The 25,032-nt window shown below is 35.1% G+C and overlaps 1 protein-coding gene across 5 annotated transcripts in view; it reads right to left on the reverse strand.

Annotated features, from left to right (window-relative positions):
- The window catches only part of CDH9 (cadherin 9), a 79,966-nt gene that overhangs the window by 44,073 nt on the left and 10,861 nt on the right, over positions 1–25,032 (reverse strand). For all 5 annotated transcript variants that reach the window (XM_074897861.1, XM_074897858.1, XM_074897857.1 and 2 more), the window contains exon 2: positions 6,269–6,563. In XM_074897861.1, coding sequence (XP_074753962.1) covers positions 6,269–6,563 — 295 coding nt within the window. The remainder of the gene's footprint in view (positions 1–6,268; positions 6,564–25,032) is intronic.

The following is a 25,032-nucleotide window of genomic DNA, read 5'->3' on the forward strand; positions in this document are numbered from 1 at the left end:
TAATGCTTACTGAAATAAGCAAATTCAAAAATAGCAAACATGACAGTTATTGGTTTTGGTTCAGTTGGGGGTTTTGTGTTTTGGGTTTTTTTTGTGTGTGTTTTTATTTTTTATTATTATTATTGTAAGGCCTACTTGTTCTTGTAAGAAATTCCTATACAAAATGACAAATTGTTCTTGAGAAATGGGTGTTTATGCTTATGAGATGCTGAAAACATGATGTAACTAAAACTAAATATCAGAATGCAGACTTACTTAAATCCAGTAGTAGTTGTGATGCTTATATATTCCCAAGAGATATTACAGAAAGAGTGAACAACGATAATGAAACTCGCAACACAAGAATTGTGTAACTGATGTTGCATATATACTACTGCACTCACAGACAACAGCATGCTAATAAAAATGATCATATTAATGCACATTAGCCTGTGCTTTTTACTGCAATTTCATGTCTCTTCTTCTTTGTGTGTATGTACTTTGTATATATCTTTTATTTAGAGTCGCTGTTGAATACAATGCATATTTAGGCATGCTGTAATCCTGTATGCGTGACTTGAAAATGGCCATATTTGTATTTCATATATAACATCCTTCTATCAAACTTCACTATTCAGCTACAGAAAAACTCTTTTATTCTGATTGTATTTGCAATAAAAGCAATTTAATGGGAAAATTATAAATTTTAAATTTATCCATTTAAAATTTGTCCCTCTATACATTATACACATCTTGTCCTCTACCAACTCTGAACCAGGAGGTGCCTTTGGTTAGATCCATAATACCTAAAAAGCAGCAGTTAAGTATGAAGAAATGAGTGCCAAGTTTAATTAGGCATTATCCCTTCTTTTAATAGGATCAATTCAAAGATTAAAAACACGTAAAAAATACTCATCAGCTGCATGTTAAAGATGTTTAATGAGAAAAAATGGTAAGCCTTACTTGTTAAAATTAGCAAGGCAGGTAAATGGATGGTGTAGTAATATTTACCGAGGTGTCAAAAGAGATTGAATTCCACAGGACATCTCATTGCTAACTCCCGTTCTTAAAGATTTCCTAACTATGTTTATATCCTGAGAAAAGTGGTTTTCACAATGAGGTGTAAGGCTAGTTTTGATTTTATTTTGTTTTTTTAACTATCATCTTTCACTTGAAAAAAAATACCTGAATCATAGCTTTTACTCATGTAAGCCTTGAAGAAGAAAAACTAGATTTTTAGTATGATCAGGGCTGTACTTTTTTCTCTATATGAAGAGAAAATGAAAAGATTATCTCAAGATGCATATGTATTTAGCTTTTCTGAAGTTTCCTTATAGTATATCTAAATTATAACAAAATCAGAATAAGTCATGCTTCAAATCCACCTACTCTTCATGGTGATCAAGACTGTATTTTACAACTTTGGTATTCCATAATTTTAAAATATTGAAAGGAACTTTTGTTCCTTTACTTGTTATATTATGTTTTGATTAACCTTTATGGGTTTGTCTAACACCTTTTCTTCATTTTTTGGAATTATTTTTTATTGAATCAATTTACCTAGTCTGACATAAATCTCAGGATTCTTCTAGTCAACTCTCGCACTCTTTGAAAATATAGCTACAGCAGTTATTATCCTCCAGTACTTCAGTATAGTGGCTGATTTTAATGAGAAATTTCATGTTATTGAGTTTTAGAATCTCTTAAACTAACTTTCTCATTTATTTTTTAAATTGATATCACTGAGCATTTAGCGTGATCATTTCCATAAAAGCTATCTGAAATGACACTGCAGTCAGCTCACTTCAGTGGTTTTGATTGCTTCCAGTACTAACTTTGCTACACAGCATTTTAAGTATACCCATAATGCTTTTGGTGATATGACTGGATTCAATTTAGTCATAGAAAGGGTAATTTATGTATTGCTTGATGGTTGCAGTGTAGATATTACAACATAGGATTAGCACAAACTAGTGCACAAATAAGCATTCATGTTTCCCTCTGGGCTTGGATAGGTTGTGCTGAAAATGCATGTTACACTTTCACCGTTCTTAGTGATAAACTAGTCAAACAGGAGTGAGGCTTGCCTATTGGTACTGAAAATCACACATGCTGACAGAAATGTTGACTATCATTTTCCCTTGTGTGCTCTAGATCTAGTTATTCCAAGAAGTAGTCAGTAACACAGTGATAAATATGTTGTATGCTACGTCATTTGAATAACAGATACAGACACAGCTGGAAACATTGCTAGTGATGATTCTTCTTCAATTTCTCAATCTTAATGACATTTTCATAAATATGTGCTATCATATTTGTTGAGCTTGGAAAACATATAAATTTAATAGTTAAGAAAAAAATTATATCTTAAGACACAAAACTGGAAGGACGTGGAGGATGGGAAGAAACTGGTATTTCCCCATAAATTTTGAACTTGCTTATCATGACTATATCTATTTCTTAAAATGTGTATAATGTAAGTGTATAGTTGTTTCCAGTCAGAAAAGTTATTTGGTTAGGTGTGCAAGAATCTGTGTATATGGTTATAATTAATAACCTTCATCATCTTAAGTATCACTGCAGGACTACACTGACATTTTCTAGGGATCTTTTGTGATCTCAGTTTTCTTTCCTCTTTCTTTCTTTCTTTCTTTCTTTCTTTCTTTCTTTCTTTCTTTCTTTCTTTCTTTCTTTCTTTTCTTTCTTTCTTTTTTTCAGAATATTTTTAGTCCTTTTCTTTAAGGTGAACTTACTTTCACAGCAGCAATAACCTTAATATGCATTCCTCAGTAATTTTTCAGTTTGTTCTTCCTTAATGACTTCCTTTACACAATCTTCCAACCTCAAATTCCATTTTAAACTCTACAGTCCAAAATCAACTAAGAGGTTTGGCCCTACCTGCTTACCAAATCTGGCTTTTGGACTTCTATTTGACAATTGTCTAATCCGTGAACAGCAATATATAACAAAACCACTGAAGAGATTAAGTGTTGAGATGTAATTAACCTACCTGCATAACTGACAATTCTGTAAATCTGTGATTTTCCTCAATAAACACTATGTTCAAGAAAGCATTGTTTCAACTGAGTGTCTATAGAAAAGAAAAGCTAGTAGTTGCTCATCCAATCATACCTATTAAATGAAGAATAATTACAACTTCTTAAATGCCATTTTCATGATGCATTGGAGATTTTTTAATGGATATCCTAGTCCCTGTGTGTGAGAGACTAGAAACCAGGTCTGTGAGAAACTAAGACAAACAACCTGGGAAAGCAAAAGTTGAGGCTGATTGAAGAAATGCCTCAAACACTTGCAAGACAAAACTGTGAGTCACAGGGTGCATGCTGTGGAGGCCGAAGCTGATAACGCTGCCCGATGCAGCTGGGGGAGAGAGCCCCGTGGAGACAGGACGGCTCTGCCCTGGGGCACCTGGGCAAATTTCAAGGGCCATGTGTCCAGTGAATGACCTTTGCTTCATTATCCACAAAATGCATATTAAAGTTAACACCCCTCAATATGCTAACGAGGGCTGTCATGATCATGCTAATTACATCATCCCATGAAACACCTTACCCCTCCCTGTACATGGGATACGTAGCTATGTGGGTCGACCTAGGGGACGGACCCAAGGAAAATGGGTATAAATCAAAGGGGGGAAGAAAGGACTCGCTGTCTCTAACTGCCCCTCGCTCTGCCCCCCCCTCTCCCTGACCCCCCCCCAACCATCTGGAGAAAGCAGTGAAGTGAAGAAGACGAATGCCAGCGAAGAAGACGGCCGCCTCCTGGAACCCTCGCCGGCGGGATCAGCGCAGGAACCCAGACCGGTGATCTGTATCCCCCCATTCCCTCTATCTCCCTCTTTTCCTTTTTCTATTAAGAAATGCAAGGCATATTATATTGCTCACCACAACTTGCTCTGTACTTGGCCAATTATCATGTGTTCAATTAGTGCATTGTAGGTAGTTAATAAATGCTTGAACTTGGAGACTTGTTGTCTGCTCCAATTGGGGATTTGCGAATCTGAGTCACTTGTCGCCCTCGTGGGAGCGGGACATGACACTGTGGAAAGCATGAACCAGGAGCCACAACCCATTGCCACACTGTATCAGTTTTTCTTCTTTTCCCTGCATTTTGTTGTATGTGCTGCCCAGTGCATATTTGCTGGTTTACATTCATATGGCTTTTTTTTGTCTAGATGTTTAAAGAACTACATTATCTTCATTATATACTTTATGTGGTCTCTTGTGTGCTTTATGGGAAGGTTTACAAGAGTACCACTTGCTCTCCCATGAGTTGTATTCCACCTACAGCAGTAATCTCACCTTTTCACTGCCAAGTTACTTCCTCCACTTATGGAACCTGCTCCCTTATCTGGAGGAATAGGACAAAGGGACTCCAAGAAGGAATATATTTGCATATTCCTTATTTACCTATTTACCTTATTTACCTATACGTACTATCCTGACTGTTGAATTAGCATTCTTATGACTGACTTCAAAAATACAGAATTTCTGCTTCTTGAATGGACTAAAGGGGATTTGGGTTCTTATTCTCTGCTATATAAGAAATTGCAAAACTACTTTTAATCATTCAAATTCAAATGCTAATAATTTCATTCCAGTATAGACTTTATATCTCTGAATGCAAATATAAACTAAACAGAACAAAAAGTAACCCAGATCCATTTTTTTGCCTTGATATTGGAAGATAAGGGGCTTTTCTACTGTTTAAATACTTTTCCTGTAATGCTTTTTTTCACAGTAAAACTCACCTTTACTTTGTCTTTTGTGGACACTTTTTCATAAGTAATGGTACTTACACTATCATCATCCTCATCGAACAGACGTTTCATAGACTTAAAATTTCACAGGTAGTACCAAAGGACTGAATCTTACTCTGTTCTCTTTTATTCATGCTTCTCAAATGACTAACGAAGTTGGACTAAGTGATAATGTTAAACATGGACATCATGCTTTTTATCCTATCTATTCCTATGGAGATCCTTCCTTAAAAATATATTTCAAACTAAATATGACAGGTGCACTGCCAACATTTTTCCTCACAGATTATAAGGAAATTAAACTCTGAATGGAAAGAATTTTTCTGTTTTCCATGTACCTTTAAAAGAACCTTTCTTAGTTTCTTTGCATTATACACAGTAGTGTCATGATTAAAAAAGAGAATTATAAAATAGAGTCCTGTTCCATTATACTTCTGCTACTGTTGTCATATTAGCTTCTGGAAATTATTTTGCAAAGATACATATTAGTCTCAAATTTGATTGGTATTTTATTGTTATTGTCTCTCTTAGCAATGCTATTATCCAGGGCTGGTTTTGCAGACCATTAGAGTAATTCATGATAAATAAATAACTCTTGAGAATTTACCTGTCAGTTGTTTCCCATAGCCTGTGTATTTTATGCTTACTCATCTTATCAGAGAGACAGTCTCTGCTGTAAAAGAGTGGAGCACTTAGACAATCATGATATCTTCTGATGAATGCGTGTAGGTGATTATCTACCACTTTATAGTATTTGAACAAAACTGAGAGTATTATTTTCCCTTGATGCTATAGTTCTCATGCATCTTCTACTGTCGCTCCACATTTTTATTTTTCAGTGCAGCAGTTGTGAATAGCTGTAAGTTTTTATCCATGAAAAAAAAAAAAAAGATATTTAAAACAACAAAAAAGAAGAGTTATTTCTTTGGGGAAGGGGTTCATATGTTTGGTATCTTAAAAAAACTCAGACAAACAAGACCATATTAAAAAGAACATCACCAACAAATACTAATATTGATACCAAAGAGAAAGTAGTTCAAAAAGCATAACAAAAACAAACAAACAAACAAACAAACAAATTTTTAGGTATTTGTAGGAACATATTTTGCATCAGTTTGATACATTAATGATTTTACATACTTACATGCTGAAAGTTGTTTATGACTAAAGGTGCAGAAATATATGGTAAATTAGACTTTACATGTATAAAGAGGGTATATTTTATGCAAGCTGTGGCAAAAATATGTAGTAACTTATAAGACAACCATATATGCTACCTTGATGATTCTGGTGGGCTTAAAGGAGTAAAAAGTCACTTATATTAGAAGTAGATGAAGATGAAACAAATAAATAAAAGCAGAAGCCAGTAATTTATATTACTGGCAACAAAAACTGTTCTATGGATATTCACAGAAACTAGTATTAAGTGCCTCAAATAATAAATTACTTGTAAGTTCCAAATCAACTCAAACCCATTTGTATTTTACATAAGGATAAGTTTTTACCTACCAACTCCAGACATCTCCGGAATACTGGCGGTGTACATGTCCTTGGTGAATTTTGGTTCATTGTCATTGATATCGTGGATTTTAATGATAAATTCAGACTCTGGCTCCACTTGTCTTCCAGTTTTTCTGTCTATAGCCTTGGCACGTAGCACATACAGGGACTTTTCTTCTCTGTCCAATTTCTTTGCAGCATGAATATCTCCTGTATTTTCATCTATAATGAACAGACTGCCAGCCCCATCTCCTGTTAATATGTATTTTAAATTTCCATCTCCTTTATCTTGGTCAGTGTGTAGCTTCAGGGAGGTAGAAAAAAAGAATTCTATAAATATATGCATTGTTATTACAGACCAAATCATTCAGCATATATGAATAAGTCTGTACAATCTTGACTATAATTGGGGTCAGTAGTGGTTATCTTCTGTTTCACTGTTGGAAAAATTGAAAATTTGAGACTCAGTCATATACAAAAAAATAGCTCTAAACAAACTATAAGGACACAAGGGGATATAGAAGATATTGGAGTAGTTTTTAAAATTACCAACTTAAAACAAAAAATGCTATTTCTTTGAATAGTCTGTTCAGAAACTACCAGAAGTCTTTCTTTTGAAGATGACAAGGAGTATAAAACTCCTAAGTTTCTATCTGCAAAGTAACACTTGTCTTCCCATTTGTTGATTGCCAGTAAGGCAATCAGCTACCTTGTAACAACACAGAAGAAATGAGTTTTAAGGATTATAGCGTCTGAATTTCCCCAAATCATCTATAAATGTTCTGATTTAAGCAACTTGTGTTTCTAGGTTTGGTTGGTTGGTTGGTTTTGGTTTTGTTTTTGTTTTTTTTCCTTTAGGAACATTTTACCTCAGTTAATTACTTCCTTCCTTCTACTCCTCTCCACGCAGCAGAAATAATTTTCAAGAACACTAGGAGGTAAATTTTCAAAGCATCGAGTGGAGCTTAACAGTCCATTTCCTACTACACCTCTTCATAAGAGTTCAGAACTTTATCCCTGTGAACTTACGGGCACTGATTAGTTTGCCATATAGCACCATTATGAAAAAGTGCCTACATCCAAAGCCAAAGCAAGCCATTGAAGCTGACCTAGGTACTAGAAATTCTCACATAATACCATTTTTTGGAAGTCTTTTCCTCTTATTTCATTTACAAGGACTCACAGTTCATTTTTATAAACATCTGAAGTATGTTTTCCTCAAGTTATATGCTTACAGTCACAAATGGCCACAGATTGGTGACCTGAGCATTTTTCAAATGTGTATAGAATCTTATCCCAACATTTTTTTTATATTTCTCTGAGAAGAAAGTGTAGTATATCATGTCACTAGAGACAGATAAGTTATCTGATGCCACTTATTTCCTTGTTTCCTTGTTTCTGTATTCCTTCCAGTGTTTATCTCCATGCTTTGTAGCTCAGTCATCGTATCTTTTAATTACTCCACCTGTATGAAAGGTGATTGTGGCAGATTTTGTTAATTTCTTCACTTTGATTTTTTCCTCTAGTTTAACATTGTATCCTAACACTAGTCACCAAATAGTCTTCTAGAGGCAAGACTGAATGATACTTAACAATATATTCAGTGTATATCTGTAATAAATATCTGTGAAAATTCTTAAGGATTGCATATAATGGATTAGAAGAATTAAACACAACATACATACAGCATTCAAGAATATGTACCTGTCAGCTTGCCAACTCTACAGGTAATACGGAGAAAACAAATATTATATGAGTATCGTGCTATAGAGTGTGGAGCATTATGTAATCAACATACAAAATTCATTTAAAATATTTAATTATTATTTTCATATTCGATTCTTATTTTCAGGAAGAATAGACTTTTTTGTATGTCATGTACAAAATATAGCTTATTTCTTTCGGTCAGAAGTTTGCGTCTTGTGCCACACAGCACAACTTCCTGTCCATAAGAAACAGTGTACATTCGTTCTTGTTGAGGTATTCCTCACCTTGTGGCATAAATATTTTTTCTTTTTTTATTTTTTCTTTTTTTTTTTCTTTTTTTTTTTTTCTTCTTATCCTTATCCTTATTCTTTATCTTTTTTTCTTGAGGTAGAACTTTTAAAAATATGCCAAATAAGAATCAGATCTCAAGACTCATGAATTGCACCTGAACCTAGTTTTCTCATGAAGACAGGCCAACTTCTTTTTGAGTCTCTAAAATGTCCAGGTACCTGTTACAATGCCTCCTTAAGACCCTCAGTCAGCCAGATGGGAAACCCTCCGGAGCAAGTCCCATGTCTGGGAACTGGCGAGGGATCAATCCCAAGTGTCAGGAGAAGGGTAATCACTTAACATAAGGCATTAAGGAGGTTGGAGACTGTGTGAAGCTTATATCCTTTCTCAGCACTAAATATAAGGAAGTACTTCTCAATTTTCACACAAGACATCACCCAATAATCAGTAATTAGTTTAACTGTTTATGGGACTGACATTAGTCATGTAAGTGTTTAGGTTAGATATATGAGTTCTCGAAAGTTAAGTAGTTGCACATTCTGTCCTGTATTTACAAAGTTACTTTTTGTGTTTTTGAAATAACTTCCATCAATCTCTCTGGGGTTTTTGGTTTTCTTCCTGCACATGTATATGCTCCAACACACATTGATATTGATAGAAATTTATTTAACTTGCTTATTGTTGTATGAATTAAACTAGGCTCTGGCCCACAGTATTACTTCCATAGCAGCCTTCCTGACAGACTGCAATGAAAGAGACTTAACTTACAGGAGCTCTGGTCTTTAATTAACAGACATCCTATGCATGGTAAAATGGGAATATTTCCAGAGACACTAGAAGTTTCCCACTTTAAAAACAAGCAGCCATAACTGAAACAAAATATCACAGATAACAACTGAAAAATAAAAGAAATAAGAGGGTAAGGGGTAGAATTAGATTTTTATATTGCTCGTTTTGATTGAGAAATCAAGAAAACAAAATTCATAGTTTAAATAAGAATATATTTTATATGTGCAATTTCATCAGAAAAAGTATATAATATGCATTTTATTGGAAATTATATCTGGAAAGTTATTTTAATATAATATTACATAAAAGTGTGGTAATAATGTAGTTCATATTTGAAAACCTGCTAAATGTTTTTTCCAGTCAGTTCTGCTACCTAAAGAAACTTTCAGAGACTATAAACTGACTTAAAGTTAGCACTTTACTTACTAATATCGCAAATTTTGCTATCTGAAATTTTTTATTCCTACAAACTCTTTGTAGACTTGGAGAGCTAGTCCTCTGCTGAAAAGAGGTCCTATATACTAAAAAAGAAGACAGATGCAGATGAGTAGCAGTGATTCAGGCTGTAAATGTTCATAGTGTTAGCTTGCTAACCCCATTTTGATTGTTCATATGAGCAACTCTGATGGTAATCCAGGGTCGACAACCTCTTGAAACAGGGTGATGATCAGCAAGTAGTGGGAGCAGTGATCTTTTCTGTGCTAACAAGTGGTTCTAGAAAAAAAAAAAATCACATCTGTCCATCGTCATTCTCTTACCTTGCTCCTCAACTATACATTGATACTCAGAGAAGAGGTTAATTTATTTTATCTGTCTGTTCAAACTGTCTACAAAGGTGTCAGGTAGCTCAAACTGTGATGAGTATTTTAAGCTTCCTACTTATTTTTTTTTTTATCAAATGATAAACAGAATTTTCAAGCATGATAAATTTGGGAATAGAGTGTGATTTCCTAGCAATGAAGAGTTGGACCTCTTATTGCCAATTTACTATAAGTAAGAACACTTGAAGTACCGTTTCAAATTATCACTTATTCTACATGGAACAATTTCTAATGTCTATGTATGTTTTGATTTGCACTTCACATATGAGGAATCTTCACTGATCTGTGAAGTCATTTTGCAACATCATAGTTTGTGAAAAAAAAAAAAAAAAGGGACCGCGTTCATACTTAAGAATAAATAAAGTAAAACATTATCCGGCATTTTATAGAAATAAAATACTAGTTGTGTAAAACAGAACAATGAAACCATTCTCACACTATAATGGAGTTATATAATTACAAAACATGCTTTAAATTTACGAGACAGAGTAACTCCAAATGACTGTAGATTTTTATGCAAAGTAAGTATAGGGATATATACATTTGTAAAAAGATACTGCAATTTAATTTTGACCAACCAATTGTGTTTCTTTATGACTGGTAATCTTTTATAAGCAGTTTAAATATTTTGAATTTATAATATAAAATATGATTTCAGCTTTTCAAATTGTAATTGTTCTACAGACAGCCTGCAGAAAATCACTTACAGAAAACCACATGCAAAAATGTAGTGTGCTATAAGTTTTCAATGTCATGCCTTTTATTCACTAAAACAAAGGAACAAGAACAGAGAAATTTTCTAAATCCTATTTCCAGATATAGTAAATGTTTTTACATACAAAATAGTTTGGGGATTTTTCTTTTTAATTAGTTAACTTTATGTGTGTGAAGGAGGCTCAGATGTTCAAACTAGAAAATAGTATTCATACATTTGATCTGAAGTAATGTTTGACTGCTGTGGTTTTTTGCTCTACATGATCCTTTTTCTCTATTTGGGGTGGGGTAGGTGAGCAAGAAAAAATTCTGTATGGGTGGTAAACAAACTTGTCAAATGCATCCTTTCTCATATCATAAATTGTTCATTCTGCAATTTCTGTGAAGACCTGGCACCTCAGAGGACAACCATGAAATACTTTGATAAAGGAAAGCAAACAAACAAAAAACCTCAAACCAGAAAATATATTAGATTAGTCAGTATATAGTGACCCCACTGACAACAAATGCCATCCCCATTCCATTCAATATCCAGCATTAATTCATCTGAAACATATTGGAGTAAAGACATAACATAGAAGATGAACTGCCGAGTATCTTGATGTCTTAATATCCTTTGGCACACATTTCTTTTCTACAGTCTTCTGTGTGGCTGGCTAAACACATACTGAGCTCAACTTTGCCTGAGGATCTTCAGAGACAAAGACACTGGTAATGGTTATGGAGGTGACAGTTAGTTATTTCTGTAACAGTGTATGTCTTATAAATATGGACATATTTATAAATGCTCTCTCAATCTTTTTTCTTTATTTACATAGGAAAAGCATACATCTCAAATTATCTATCCAGTTCTGTGAAACTAATTTTATGTGATGTGATAATTGTGATCTGATGTTTGCAAAAGAAATTTTGACATAAATTTATATGTGTCCCTGTTACTGTAATTTCCAATAAGTAAATGAGTAGTCAAACAAAATATTATCTCAGAAGTCTGTGGCATAATCCTACTTCCCCTAAATTAAGTACTTGGTCTTTTGGTTTACCCTTCATTCTCACATAGCACTCAAAATTTATGTGCAAATGATGGTTCTAACACATATCTGCCTGATCTCAGGAAGTATTCTATTTAACTATGCCTTTTTAGTCTGTCCAAGGCTAATCCATAGCTTCTCTCAAAACTGCTATTATACAGAGTAGAGAAAGATATCAACATTCTTCTGAGGGAAAAGATATCTCATAAATTATCAAGTTCAGGAATTAGTATGGAATGGCAAAACAAAACATAGCAGAAAAGAAAAAATGTTGCCTTAGAAAAGAGTTCCTTAAAAGACAACGTTTAAAAGTACTTGACTCTTTCTTATTAATGTAATTTTAATTTACTAAATTTCCTGTAAACTGTGCAGCTGATCTGTTTCACAGATCTGTATATTAGAGGGTAACTCTTTTCAAGTTAGGCAGACATATAATCAATGGAAGAAGGGAGAATCAATGGACACAGTTACAAATTATATAGTGATATGAATGAATTTTCCCCATTTAGAAGCAAGAAATTACCAGACTTCATTTAGATTTCATTTTGCTTGCAATTTATTTCTGTACAACTGTTGTTGCAGAAGAGGGGAAAAAAGAGCAAGATGAGATACTTGTGACTAGTGAGATTTTTAATGAATAAATACAGTGAAAACATTTATTTGGTTGCCTAAATTCAGAAAAGAGCTTTGATCTTTCATGTGGAGAGGGATGACCAGAAAGGAAGGACAAAGATACATCAAGGAGAGAGTAGATCCATGTTTACATTGTGGTAGGCATTGTACTAATGCTTACAGCTTAGATGGTTTACAGCGTGCCTCTGTACCATGGTATAGAAAAAGGGCTATTACAGATTTCTTACCTCCCCTGCCTCCACCCACACAGTCGTCTCCACCAGAGGAATCCTGACATCCCATGGTCTTCTGCCTCAGTATCTATTTGCCTGTGTCTTCTAGAAAGGGTGAACAATGTCCTTTCCTTATTTTTTAAGTGAAGATATGTTGCAGTCAAATTAACTCTTTTTTGTGTCACTAAATTGGTATGTCTACGTATTTCAGTGGTAGATGGAGACCACACTGATTTTCACATTTTTGTGGTGAAAGTGCTGCTAGAACACTAGCAAACCTCTTGAAGGGAATGTCGAGAATACAAGATTGCATGGAGTCTGCAATCACAGTTAGAATGTAGATGCACATGGGATGGTCAGAGGGCAAAAAATAGAGAGTTTTAAAGTCAGAATTTTTTTTTTTCAGATGTGCCATAAACTTATTAGCTAGCTAGGCAGGTGACTGATATCTGATGTGGAGGACAAGTGAATTCATGTCCATGCCCAGTCCCAGGTCCAAATGCTGAAAACTCCAAATTCTGTAACATCCTGGTCACACATCAGAGAGAGTGGAGGCTTCTATCCATCTCAGCTATTTTTATTTTCTCTCCTCAAAGCAGGACAAGGAGAAATAGGAGGAAGATGCAAAACTGAGTATTTTCTTGACATGAAGAAGCAGTTCTGGGTCCCACAGGTTAGATATAACTATGGTGTGTTACCTTTCCTCCTGTGTTCACTGTCAACAATGTTGCCTTGCACATTGTGAAATACTGCACTTGGGTGTTCATCCTTACTTGCTATTGACTGTTGTGTAAAAGTAGAAGTTCTTTGAGCAAAAGTCCTACCAATTACATTAGATAATTTTAATGTCCTTACACTATTTTTTAAATTCATCCTGTAGAATTGTGAAGGTATTTTCATAATTTCTGTAAATTTTCTATAATAACCTTAAGTGCTTAATTCCTCTTTCATATTGTTGTGTGAAGCAATTTCTAAGGATTTTACTGCACTCTGCTATTTCTTTACACCTTCACTAGTACAGTTATATTGTATTTATATTTAAACAAATCACTGAAAAGGCTCATGGTAGATTTGTATAGGCCTGTATATGTATTTTAGATGTTTGGAGCAGTAGCCTATTGCATGGTCTTTGTTCATTTTGGCTGGAATAGGGTTTTGTTTCAGTATGTATGATTCAAAGGTCCTTCTGAAAGGAGGACATTAGGGTTTGCTTACTGTTGGTTTATTTGGGGTTTTTTGGGGTTTTTTTGTTGTTTTTTTTTTTTTTTTTTTTTACTTCCAGTTGCTGGAGGCATAACAATAAAGACATAAAGTGTAAATGGTGCTAGTTATTTTGGTTTGAGACTATCACAAGCCAGTAGGGGAAAATTGGAAGTTATAAAATATTATGATTTCTTTCCCCATGTGAAAACAAAAGCTGAACCAAGAGTTATCATACATCGGTATTGTCTTTTTATACCAAATGTATTTCTATTTAAGGTTTTGCTAAACCATAACACAGCTGTCCAAACACACCTCTGTCCTTTTTATATTTCATGTGAAATTTATGCTTCAGATGGAAAATATTCCCTCTCTCCCCCAAAACTCTGCATATTCAGCCTCTTAGTTCCTTGTACAGTTAAGGAGCTTTCCCCAACCCAGTCCCAACTTTGCCTTTAGTACAAAGGCTTTTCCTTGAGATTAACTTTAATAACATTGTTTTCTTTACAGCTTAAGGCAGAGGACTCAAGCCGTGTACAGCTTCAGAATTAAAAACTTTTTCATAAAATCAACATAATGAAGCATTATATTAATAGTTTGACATCTAGAAAATGTGGAGTTTGGCTGTAAGATATCCGGACCTACTGACTCTGTAAAATGTATAGGGAAACTATAATAGACAGTACATGGCATAAATGATCAATTTGGCAGCGTCCTTAACTGTCAGATTTACTACGACTCTTTGAAATATGCTTATGTCTTCTTAAATATGAAAACAATAAGCAAAAATAGTAAGCAGTGGGAAGGAACAAGGAAGCATAAACTATTCTGGTGTGTTCAAAGTGAGCCTTTCTGAAATGAGAAGAAAAAAGGAAATTTCTGTACTTTTAGGATTCCTCAAACATCTTTTAATCACAGTTCCTAGCTAAAGCTCCTAGGCTGACAGAAGAAACATGAAATACAGGAAAAGACAAGCTCATCTGTATGTTACTTTTACAAAGCCATGTGTCTATTTACATCAAATTTCTATTCATATATGGTGATTGTACTATTTATTCTGAAGCAGTGGCACAGATAAAGATTGAGCTTTCCAAGTCTGCCCAATATGTATTAAAGCACAAATTGATTTGACCCCAGGAAACTTGACTGCAATTATCACTGTAAGTTTACTCCAAGTAAAGAAGGTTATGCATATAGAGGTGGGAAAGAAGACAGTATTTGCAAAGGAGGTTGCATGAGTATTACATAAACCAAAATAAATTAATTAATACAAAAAATGCAAGAAATGTACTTGAAATAAGAGCTTGTACCATCCCAGCCAACCCTAAAATTTCACACAAAATATATTGTTAGCGAAGGGTAGGTTATTAACCAGTGCTCCCACTCTATGATTTCAGACTTTTGTGGGATTTACAGAAGCTATGATACAGCACCACCAGCAGCTCAGCCAATATTCTCCTTCATTAACATTTTAACTAATTAAAAATTCTAAAGATATCTTAAAAACTGTAGTAGTTCTTCAGTGTGGATTGCAGTAGCAGTATCTGCATTGCTTTAATTTTCTATTTATGTGTGTTTAATCAAAAGTTTTATGCATGTGCTAACTGGCAATGAATTTACCTGACTTGAATTTGTGACATCAGCACAAACTTCTTAATTAAACAACCAAACTCTGCATGTGATGGTAACCTAAGTGACTGTATATTAAACATGGTAAATGACATTTACTTTTCTTATCTTCTGTTTTCCAGCATCTGGTTCTTGTGTTCAGCTGTCTATTGTTACAAATTCTCTGGAGAATGATATTGTAAAAAACACTGCCGATAGCAGCTCCAGGTGCTGATTTTGACTTAGTAGGTAAGGGTAAATCTGTTTTTCATTCAGGAAGGTTTCAGCAGAATTTGGTTCTGCTGATACAAACAGAATATGGGGAAATTAACTCCCTCCACATACATCTCCCCATACCTAGCAGGGAGTCCTGGAAACCAGAGATGTTTACTCAAGTGCCTTTTTCCCTGCCATACTTTGTACATCTGTGCCCTATATGATAGGCTGTAGGCTGGAAAAGTAGTTTCATTCTTACTTCTGCACAAAGAATTTCAAAGCACATATAATTTCTTTGTTTGTTCTCCACTCTCTATTCTTCAAATCAACTGGGTTGCAGGGTTTCAGACTGATGAAAAGAGCCAAACTGTTTGTTTATGGTTTGCCATACCCTGTCAGTTGGCTGTTTTGTAAGATACAAGTTTACAGGAAGTGACTATAGTCATCAATTATGTCCACAGGTCAGAAATTATCACATCATAACATCAAGCACTGTCACTTTAATCAATCCCTGGAACAGGTGGTAAATCCATCATTATTTTGAAGGCTTCACAATGAGAAAGGATATTTTTCTCTCACCAGAAACTGCTGAATGAAATCTATCTCTGTGTGTGATGTGTCTTGTTGTTTCAGAGGCACTCAGAATGCACCGTAGTTCCAAAAGATGTGCACAGAGATAGGCAGGAATAAAAGCTCTGGCCCTGGAAGCAACATGAGTTCACCATATGGATGGATTATCTCTTACCCTCCACAGAACTAACTGATCTGGTCTCAGCTCTACACTAATAAGCATATAAGAAATACTCTAGAAAGGGAGACCAGTGGTTTGTCTAGCCAAGTACTTTATCTCAGAGGCAATAAGAGATGTTGGTTTGAGAGAGCATGCAAGTCTGGCCACTGTAATTTTCCTTCTTTTACAATCCCAGCCTCCCTGGCCCCAGCATCTACAACTATCAGATTAGAATAGGGATGTTAAAGGGACCTGTGCTGGGGTCTTTTTGGTTTGGTTGGGTTTGGTTTATGAATCTGATGTCCTTGAACTTGTCTAGTTCTAGTTCATTGCCTTAAGTTTGGACAAGTACTACATTGACTGAAGTTACACTGAATATACCGATATATTGTTTCCAGTTGTGGGTCATGCACAATTATATGAAGAACACATCAGTAACAGGAGCATTTTATTAGTTTTAAGCACAATTTTCATGCATATATATACATATATGTATGTATACTTTAGATGGATGTCTACAAAGCAGGACTGAAAGTCATAGAGCATAATGCAAGAGTAATAGAGTAAGTTGTTGAGATGTGAGGCAATATGATCAAAGAGTCTTGTTTGGCCCAAAATATGTAAACAAGCATCCAGGTTTCCAGCACCAAACAAATAAAACCAGACTGTAGGCCTGCTGACTCAAAGGAATCAGATCCCAAAATGTTCATTCTTCCTAAGCTGTTTAACTATATGTTTTTTCCAGAAATTTTCAAAATATTTTAAGTAAATTACTATCTTTAAAACATATTTACTTTTATATGAATGCATTTCAAACCTAAAAAGCAATGATTTTGAGTTCTCCGTGCTTATCGATTCACAATGATCTCTACCACAAAACTTCAAATTACAGTTTAAGAAGATGTATTTTTCCTAAGATCCTGCTTTGCAATCTGATAATCTAAATATTTTGTGGACACTGGACACACCTCATAAGAAGAAATCTTTTTGTTCCTCAATACTCATTTCAGAATGTGGTTGTTAAATGCTGACACTTTAAATACCTCAAACGTTTATCTAAACCAGAACTTTCAAATGAACGCTAGTGGAAGGTAGGTAACGTCATTGCTTGACTTAAAGCATCACTGAGGTCCATTGCTACTGCATGTTTATTGGCACAGTTAACCAAACAAAAAAGAAAAAGGCAGGCTGAAATTGACTTAGAGTATTACACTGGTTACTGCAGTTCTGCAGACTGTATTGGAAATGTGAGCTGTCATACCAACCGAAGGGTACTCAGTGAAAGTATACTGTGGAGTTATCCTTCTCATGCCTTCCTCAGTCTGAGTGCAATTCCCCTGCCCTGTGCCTAACTCAGATTCTTAAGGTAGATATACCAAAGCATACAGTTTGAAATCAGGATGGGGCATAATAAGCACTAAGACTTCAATCTATGTTGTGATAATGGAGCTTCCTAAGTGAAGATATTGTCCAAGAAGAGTATGCTTCAAAGCAGTAATTAAGAAAGAAATAGGGTTACTTTTTTGCTTTTTCTTATTTGTCACTTATATTTGTTGAAATTCTCATTACCTACTTTTACGGTTCTTTTAAATCTTCTTTCAAAATACCATCTTCGGAAGGTCATCACTGTAATGATGACAAAGACAAGGCAGTGGCTGGAATAGCTATCAAATAAATTCATTATTTTCCCGACACAGCAGAACATGGTAAGTGTAATGCCATTTGGAGGGAGCCTGAGATGAGCTCAGGTTCTGCATAAAGCACAGGCTGGTTGTACCTGTCTGATTAAGCATGAAGACTGTGGCTTAGACAGCCAGGATAAGGCTGCCTGTGACTTCAGATGAAAACACCATGGAAGAACAGCAGTGCCTAGAGAAGCCAAAGCATAAGGCCCAAACCAAGCATAAAGCCCTGCAGATCAACAGTGTTGCTTCATCAATGGTATGTTTAATTTAACAGCCAAATCTGCAAGCGATCAGGTGAAGTAACACTAATATGGAGACATTAGATAATGTGGGAGTTATTTGAGAGTGACTCTTAATTTTTTTTATTACATTCTCAGAGCAAATATTAATGAAAAAGAAGCCCAGCAGGAGGTACATAAAGATGAATTAAACTAATGTTTGTTTAGCAGCATGGATAGTTAAAGTGTTTACATCTTGTTAAAGCAGATAAAAATCTGAATGTATCAATGCTAATTTTGTATTACCTTTATGAAAAAAAATAAGTTTCTGGAAGGAAGCTGCAGTCTTCGATGCTGATTGTCTGCATCCTTTCCTGAAATCTATTTTTGTCTAAAGAATTACTCTGTACTTTGGAGAAGCACACAGCACACAAAGTTAAAATGATTGGTTTTCTAATTATTCTATTACTTCATCTGGAGTAAAATGTTGACCATGTTCTTGTTGACCATTTAGAGATATCTTTTAAGATAGAACTTGAGATTTTGCTAATATTCAAAATAAGAGATCAGAGTGCTCTTTTTTAAAATGGTTTTCATTCTTGATGTGTGCTGTCCTTTCTGCTGGTTCTCTTCAAATAGTTAAGCCTTGCCATTATGCTGAATTTGTCCCCATGCAGTGGCTATTCAGTTCTGTATCTAGCTGTTGTCCTTGTCTGTCTCTGTGACCTCAAATCACTGTTTCAGCAGCTCTGCTGCAGTTTTCTCCTCAGAAGAACAGATATCATGTCACTGCTCATTTAATATGAAATACTTTGATGTATTTTGGTGAATGGTACTTATGGAAGTTGAAATTATTATTAATAATCATAGTATCATCATTATATGGTTTTATTTATCATTTTCTCTTTCATCCTCATCAAATAGATCAACATAAACCTTTACTTTATGCTGACCAAAAATATATATTATGGATATATAAAAATATATATACTTATATATTTTTAGAGGCATAAAAAGATTTTAAACTGTGGGTGTTTCTCTTGTTTCTTTTTCTTTTGCACACTTTGAAATTAGACCAGATTTAGTCACCTGAAGTAAAAAGATAATTAATATCCATACCTCTAATAGAATGAAAACAGAAGGCGTCATTCCTGTTTCCCTCCATTAACAGTGTTTTTGAAGGACTAAAGAATTTCTTCCAGGATAGATTCATATTATGCCATTTACTTCATGTCTTTCTGCATGTGATTCTAAATCTTTCATATGGAATGGGTGAGAATCAGACTGTGACCTCTTCCACTTCACAATTACTAACTTGTACATATATGAATGTATTTTTGTGTTCTGTGAAACTTAGAGAGGTTTAAAAAATGTTTAATGATTTATTTTGCTTTCTTGCAACTACCCCACTTCTGTTTACTTCAGCAACAATATATACAGAAATATTTGCTTCCATGCCAAATTCCTCTTTACATTAATGTTATTATTGTCCACAGCATTTGTTTACATATAATCAATATAGGTTTAAAATTAAAGATAAATATATATCGTTATTTCTTTTAGTCACTTGTGTTACATGGAATAGAAAATAAGTTGTTCCTTTTTTTTTTTTTTAATATTGATTTAAATGATCTTTAGTTTCAGCATTATAAAAGCAAATGTTGCAGTGGTAGAGAGACAAGGTAAGCAAATACTCCCTATATATTATTTTTCATTTGTTAAATCAATCAGTTACCTGGCCCAGTTATATTTGAACATTTAATGCTCTGTTACCTCCTGGTATTTGACAGTGTTTATTCATCATAAATGCTTATTAAAAAGAAAAATATGCTTACTTCCACAACCATCATAAGACTGAACTACCAGAAAAGCATCATTTTTAAAGCTTGCATCAGTAGTTGTAACATTTTTAACAGTGTGATATAGGAGTGTCAATTCCACTCAAACTGCACAGAAGTTGTAAACAGAACTTTTTTATAAGAACCTAATTTCTTCTCAATATTTAGAAACTAAGTATATTTCAGCACTTAATGAGAAATATGTAGCAACAGCTAAAAGCTCAGGGGCAAAAATGGCTACAGGTAGTGAACACAATCACAAATTTTAAGTTAGGTAAATATATTTTATGAATGCTTGAGTAAAATTATGACAATATCTGACTTAATACTTCTGTGCTCATCATTTTTATGTGGTAGGAAAAGTTACAGGAATCATTTATATCACAATTCAAGCATTCACTCACTGTTCACCAGGTAGGTAGCTATTAAACAGTTCTGGTTTTTCCTCCTTTTCTTAGTGTGTCTTGATATCTTACTCAACCCAGTACTTGCAAGCCCTGTGTTCAATCAAATGTCTGATTCATGACTGTTTTCATGATATTCCAGAGCTTTATATGTGATGTTTTGTGGAAACACTTTATACATAGATATGTTCTGAGGAAAAGTTTCTTTAGATAAGTGTTGGTAATTACATTTTAGAGATGGAAAAAATAAAGTAAAATGTACATAAACCAGCATTCAACCAAGTTCTATTAATATTTTTTTCTAGCATCACCAGTTATTTTTATGGTAGGGTTTGGGCTAGAACTTGTAGCTAAATCAACCATTCTGAAGACCTCTTTGAGATTTTTTGAGAGTTCTACAACTTAAACAGAGAGGAATTAATGTAACCTCCTTAGGTTCCCTCTATGGAAATGGAGAATACCTAAAAAATATTTTTCCTCAGTTAAGGCTAAAACTCATTTAGTATTATCAGCCTGATTGTCATTTCTTCACACTCAGAATTTGACAAAAATGGTATGATGGTTCCAATCTGAAATGGGCATACTTGTCCCTGAAGTGTGAAGCAAGATAGGGAGGAATTTATAACTTCTGAAATGTTCATGGAGGCCAGAATGCTTTCCCACTCTTTTTATTACACTCTGCTTTGTGAAAAGAGAAAAGAGAGATTTCAGCAGAGTTCCTTGACCAAAGTCTGATATAAAAGCAAGCAAAAGTTATCCTAGTGTGTTTGTGTTGCTACAGAAATACATACAACAAGGATTTGACTGTAGTTATGTATTTCTATAACTGAGAAGAGATCAAAGATTTCTTTTTGATTGATATCCAACATAGTGTCAAATTGACATTACATTGGTTACACTAACATATTTTTCAGCTTCTAGAAGGCTGAAATACATGATGATTTCTGCAATGGACAGGGTTTGATGTATCAGACATATACAGGAAGAAACGACTTGCTATTCTTGACAGTTACTTCTTGACAGCTCCTCTGTTTGTCTTCAAGGTGACTATTCGTAAACCTTTCTCTGACTGACAAGATGTTGCTTAATACCACCTTCTGATGCAGTCAAATTGCCCTTTCTCAGTAGTCACATATTGATTTGCTCTGATGGGTTTTTCACTCTTTTTATCACCAAGCTGGCAGGTACCAGTAAACCACAATATAGTCAAACACTTCCCTTATTCAGAATCTCTTCCATAATGTAATCAATGCAATAAATATATAACATAATAAAAAGTATCTTGTGAAATACATCTTCCTCACCCTCCCACCTTTTCATGCACAATAAATGATTGCCTGATAATGATAGGTTTACAGATTGCCACAATCTTCTCTTCCCACAGGCTTAAAGCTGCAAGGCTGACAAAAACCAGCCTATGAAGTTGTAATAAGATAGGGTTATTGTCTGAGTAAAAATTACCTCTTGTGACAGGTTTCTGAGCCAGCCAGATCTTTAGGCAGACCTGCTTAGGCCTCTCTGCATAAGGAGCTTGCCAAAACCGAGGCTTTTATGCTCAGAAAAGCCAGTTTTCACTCTTTTTTTTTTTTTTTTTTTTTTTTTTAAATGGCAAATGGAAGTTACCACTGGAGACAGAAGAGATCTCCATTCTCCATTTCCACTTTGTCTCTAAATCAGGAGAATCAGGAGTTTTTACTCTGAACCTTGGTTTTCGTTAGCTTGCCAACACCCTCAATCCCAACAAACTCCACAGGGAGTCCTCCACTCTGTGGGCCCCTGTTACTGTTGCCCTGACCCATCCGCTGGGTTCTCTGAGCACATTCTGGAGATCTCTGGGGAAGGGGAAGTGTGACTAAGCCAAGAGCAAGCATTGTAGTGAAAAATAAACTAGACTCTACACAGTACCCTTGCTTCTATGTTGGGTATTGGGTGGGCATAATTTTTCCACACCTGAGGAAGAGCATGGTGAGAGAAGGAAAAGGGAAAAGAACTGGGTAATTATTTTTGGTTTGCCTTTATTCAATCACCTCATACTGACTTTGACTAAAAGTAGCTGGGTAATTTTTCAGATGCCTGTATTTATGCTAGGTATGAAGCTGTCACTTAGCCCTGATAAATTATCAAAAATTATCTTGTAAATTCTCCTTTTTCTGTTAAGCATAAAGGCTCTATAAATACACAGAGTTGGCAGATTTCTGTGCTTTTTTTTTTTTTTTTTTTTTTTACTGGAGAATCATTGTATACTGGATGTTCTGTCTTGAGAGGAAAAGGGAGGGAAAGGGAAGGAAATGAGGAAGGTGAGAGTTTGGAAATAACTGTTTGAGGATTTCCTAATATCTTATGTCTTTGGGTTTATTTTGGTTTAGTTTTGTTTTTCACCAGCAGTTTAACTGAGTTAGCATTTCAGATTGAAAAAAACCCCACAGAAATTCCTTGAAAACAGAACAGACAGGGACCAAAAGAGATAATATGTGAGATATGTGCCATCCCCCTGCCTCCAGGTAAGATTAGTATGGACTTTCTGGCACCTGTGTTTTTAGTTTGTCATAACTTCCAGTATCAAGATAATCCTGTCTCTCTGAGTGATCTTTACCTAGTACTTCACTGTATTGACTGTATTTACCATGAAAAGCTTTTTCCTGATGTTGAATGTAAATCAACCTTATGACAATATGAACCCAACTTCTTGCTTGAACATGACAAGAATTTGAGATTTTTTTTTAGCAGTCTTTTATGCAGTTGAAGAAACAGAAGGTGTCAGCTCTCATGACAGCTGCTCTATCTGTACCAAACAATGCCAACTAACTCTTATTATTCATGTATTTGAAGTCTCTGATCACTGAAGTTATCTTCAGAAATTATTCTTTATTTTGTAAAATATGATGTCAAATTTGACCACAAAATTCTAGCTTAGCCCTATCATTGTAATGTAACATTCAAGATATTTTGCATTTAAACATTTTACACTTAGGTTATGCATGATGTGTTAAGATCTCTTTACTATTTTTGAAACATCAATTAAAAATGTGTTTAGGTTGTCACAAATGAGCTGCCCTTCTTTGTCCAAAAGAGTCCTATTGTTTTTGGAAGATGTAGCATTTGTCTTTCATCATTTTTTCCTCTGGCCCTCCAGCCTTCTTTTTAAAAGTAGCAATAAAATTTTATTGAAAACTTCGGTTTTTACTATTTTTTGAGAAAAATAAATTCTACTTTCATCAATTTTTCAGTAAGGTTTATGTTGGAAGTGTGCAGAAAATAAGTAATTTTTAATCAAGTAAAGCTATGGCTCTGCAGTGGTATTTGTAGTTACGTTATGCATGTATCTGGAGACAGGGACTTGTGGTATTTTTTTTAACCTTTATTTTCATGGTTTGCCTGTTTTCATTTTAGTTTATTTGGGGATCCATTTGCCTAGAGATATGGCTGCTTGAAACTAGATCAAATGTTTGTTGAAAAAATATGTTGAAGAATACAATATAAGAGGAGATAATTTATTACATTTGGAAATTATTAGATTTTCCATCTTTCATTTTATAAAATATTGTTCAGACTCTTTTTCATATTTCTTGGATCTCTTGTGTCCTTAAGTTTTGGTTGGTTTGTGTTTGTTTTTTGTGGTTTTTTTGTTTTGTTTTGGTTTTTTTTGTTTGTTTGTTTTTTTTTTTCTTTTTTCTTTTGTTTTGATACATCATTATCTCCGCAGTATTCGTTCAAAGACAGGGAAAACTTTTGGCAGTAGATGAGATGCACCTGTCCCAGAGCGGGAAGAGGATCTTGGGTCAGGAGTTAGCTGGGCTCACTGACAGAGCTTTACACTGGATTTGAAGAGGGAAGGGGGCAAAACATCAGCCCATCTGAAGTGCATGTATACCAATGCACACAGCATGGGTAACAAAGTGGAGGAGCTTGAAGCCGTGATAAAACAGGAAAATTATGATGTCATGGCTATCACAGAAACATGGTGGGATGTCTCCCATGACTGGAGTGTGCCAATTGATGGTTACAAGCTCTTTAGGAGGGACAGACAGGGAAGGAGAGGTGGTGGGGTGGCTCTGTATGTTAGGGACTGTTATGATTGCTTCGAGCACAGGTGTAGTGAAGACAGGGTGGAGTGTCTTTGCATCAGAATCAGGGGGAAGGCCAACAGGGCAGATGTTACAGTAGGAGTCTAGTACAGGCCACGCACCCAGGACAGAGAGGTGGATGAAATATTCTATAGGCATTTAGGTGAAATCTCATGATTGCTTGCCCTTGTTCTTGTGGGCGACTTTAACTTCCCAGACATCTGCTGGAAATACAGCACAGCAGAGCGGGACCAGTCCTGGAGATTCCTGGAATGTGTGGGAGAAAATTTTCTGATGCAGCTGGTGAGAGAACTAACAAGACAAGGTGCCCTGCTGGATCTCCTCTGTGAACAGAGAATGACTCGTGGATGATGTGGCGGTTGAAGGCCGACTAGGGCACAGCGATCATGAAATATTAAGAGTTCTCTATTCTTAGAGAGGCCAGGAGAGGGCTAAGCAGGACTGACATCCTGGACTTCCACATGGCTGACTTTGCCTTGTTTAGGCACCTACTTGACAGGATTATTTGGGAGATGGTCCTGAAGGGTATAGGGGTTCAGGAAGACTTGGCGCTCTTTAAGAAGAAAGTCTTAATAGCTTAGGAGCAGGTAG

Source organism: Athene noctua, chromosome 2 (assembly GCF_965140245.1).
Source record: "Athene noctua chromosome 2, bAthNoc1.hap1.1, whole genome shotgun sequence".
NCBI classification, from domain to species: domain Eukaryota; kingdom Metazoa; phylum Chordata; class Aves; order Strigiformes; family Strigidae; genus Athene; species Athene noctua.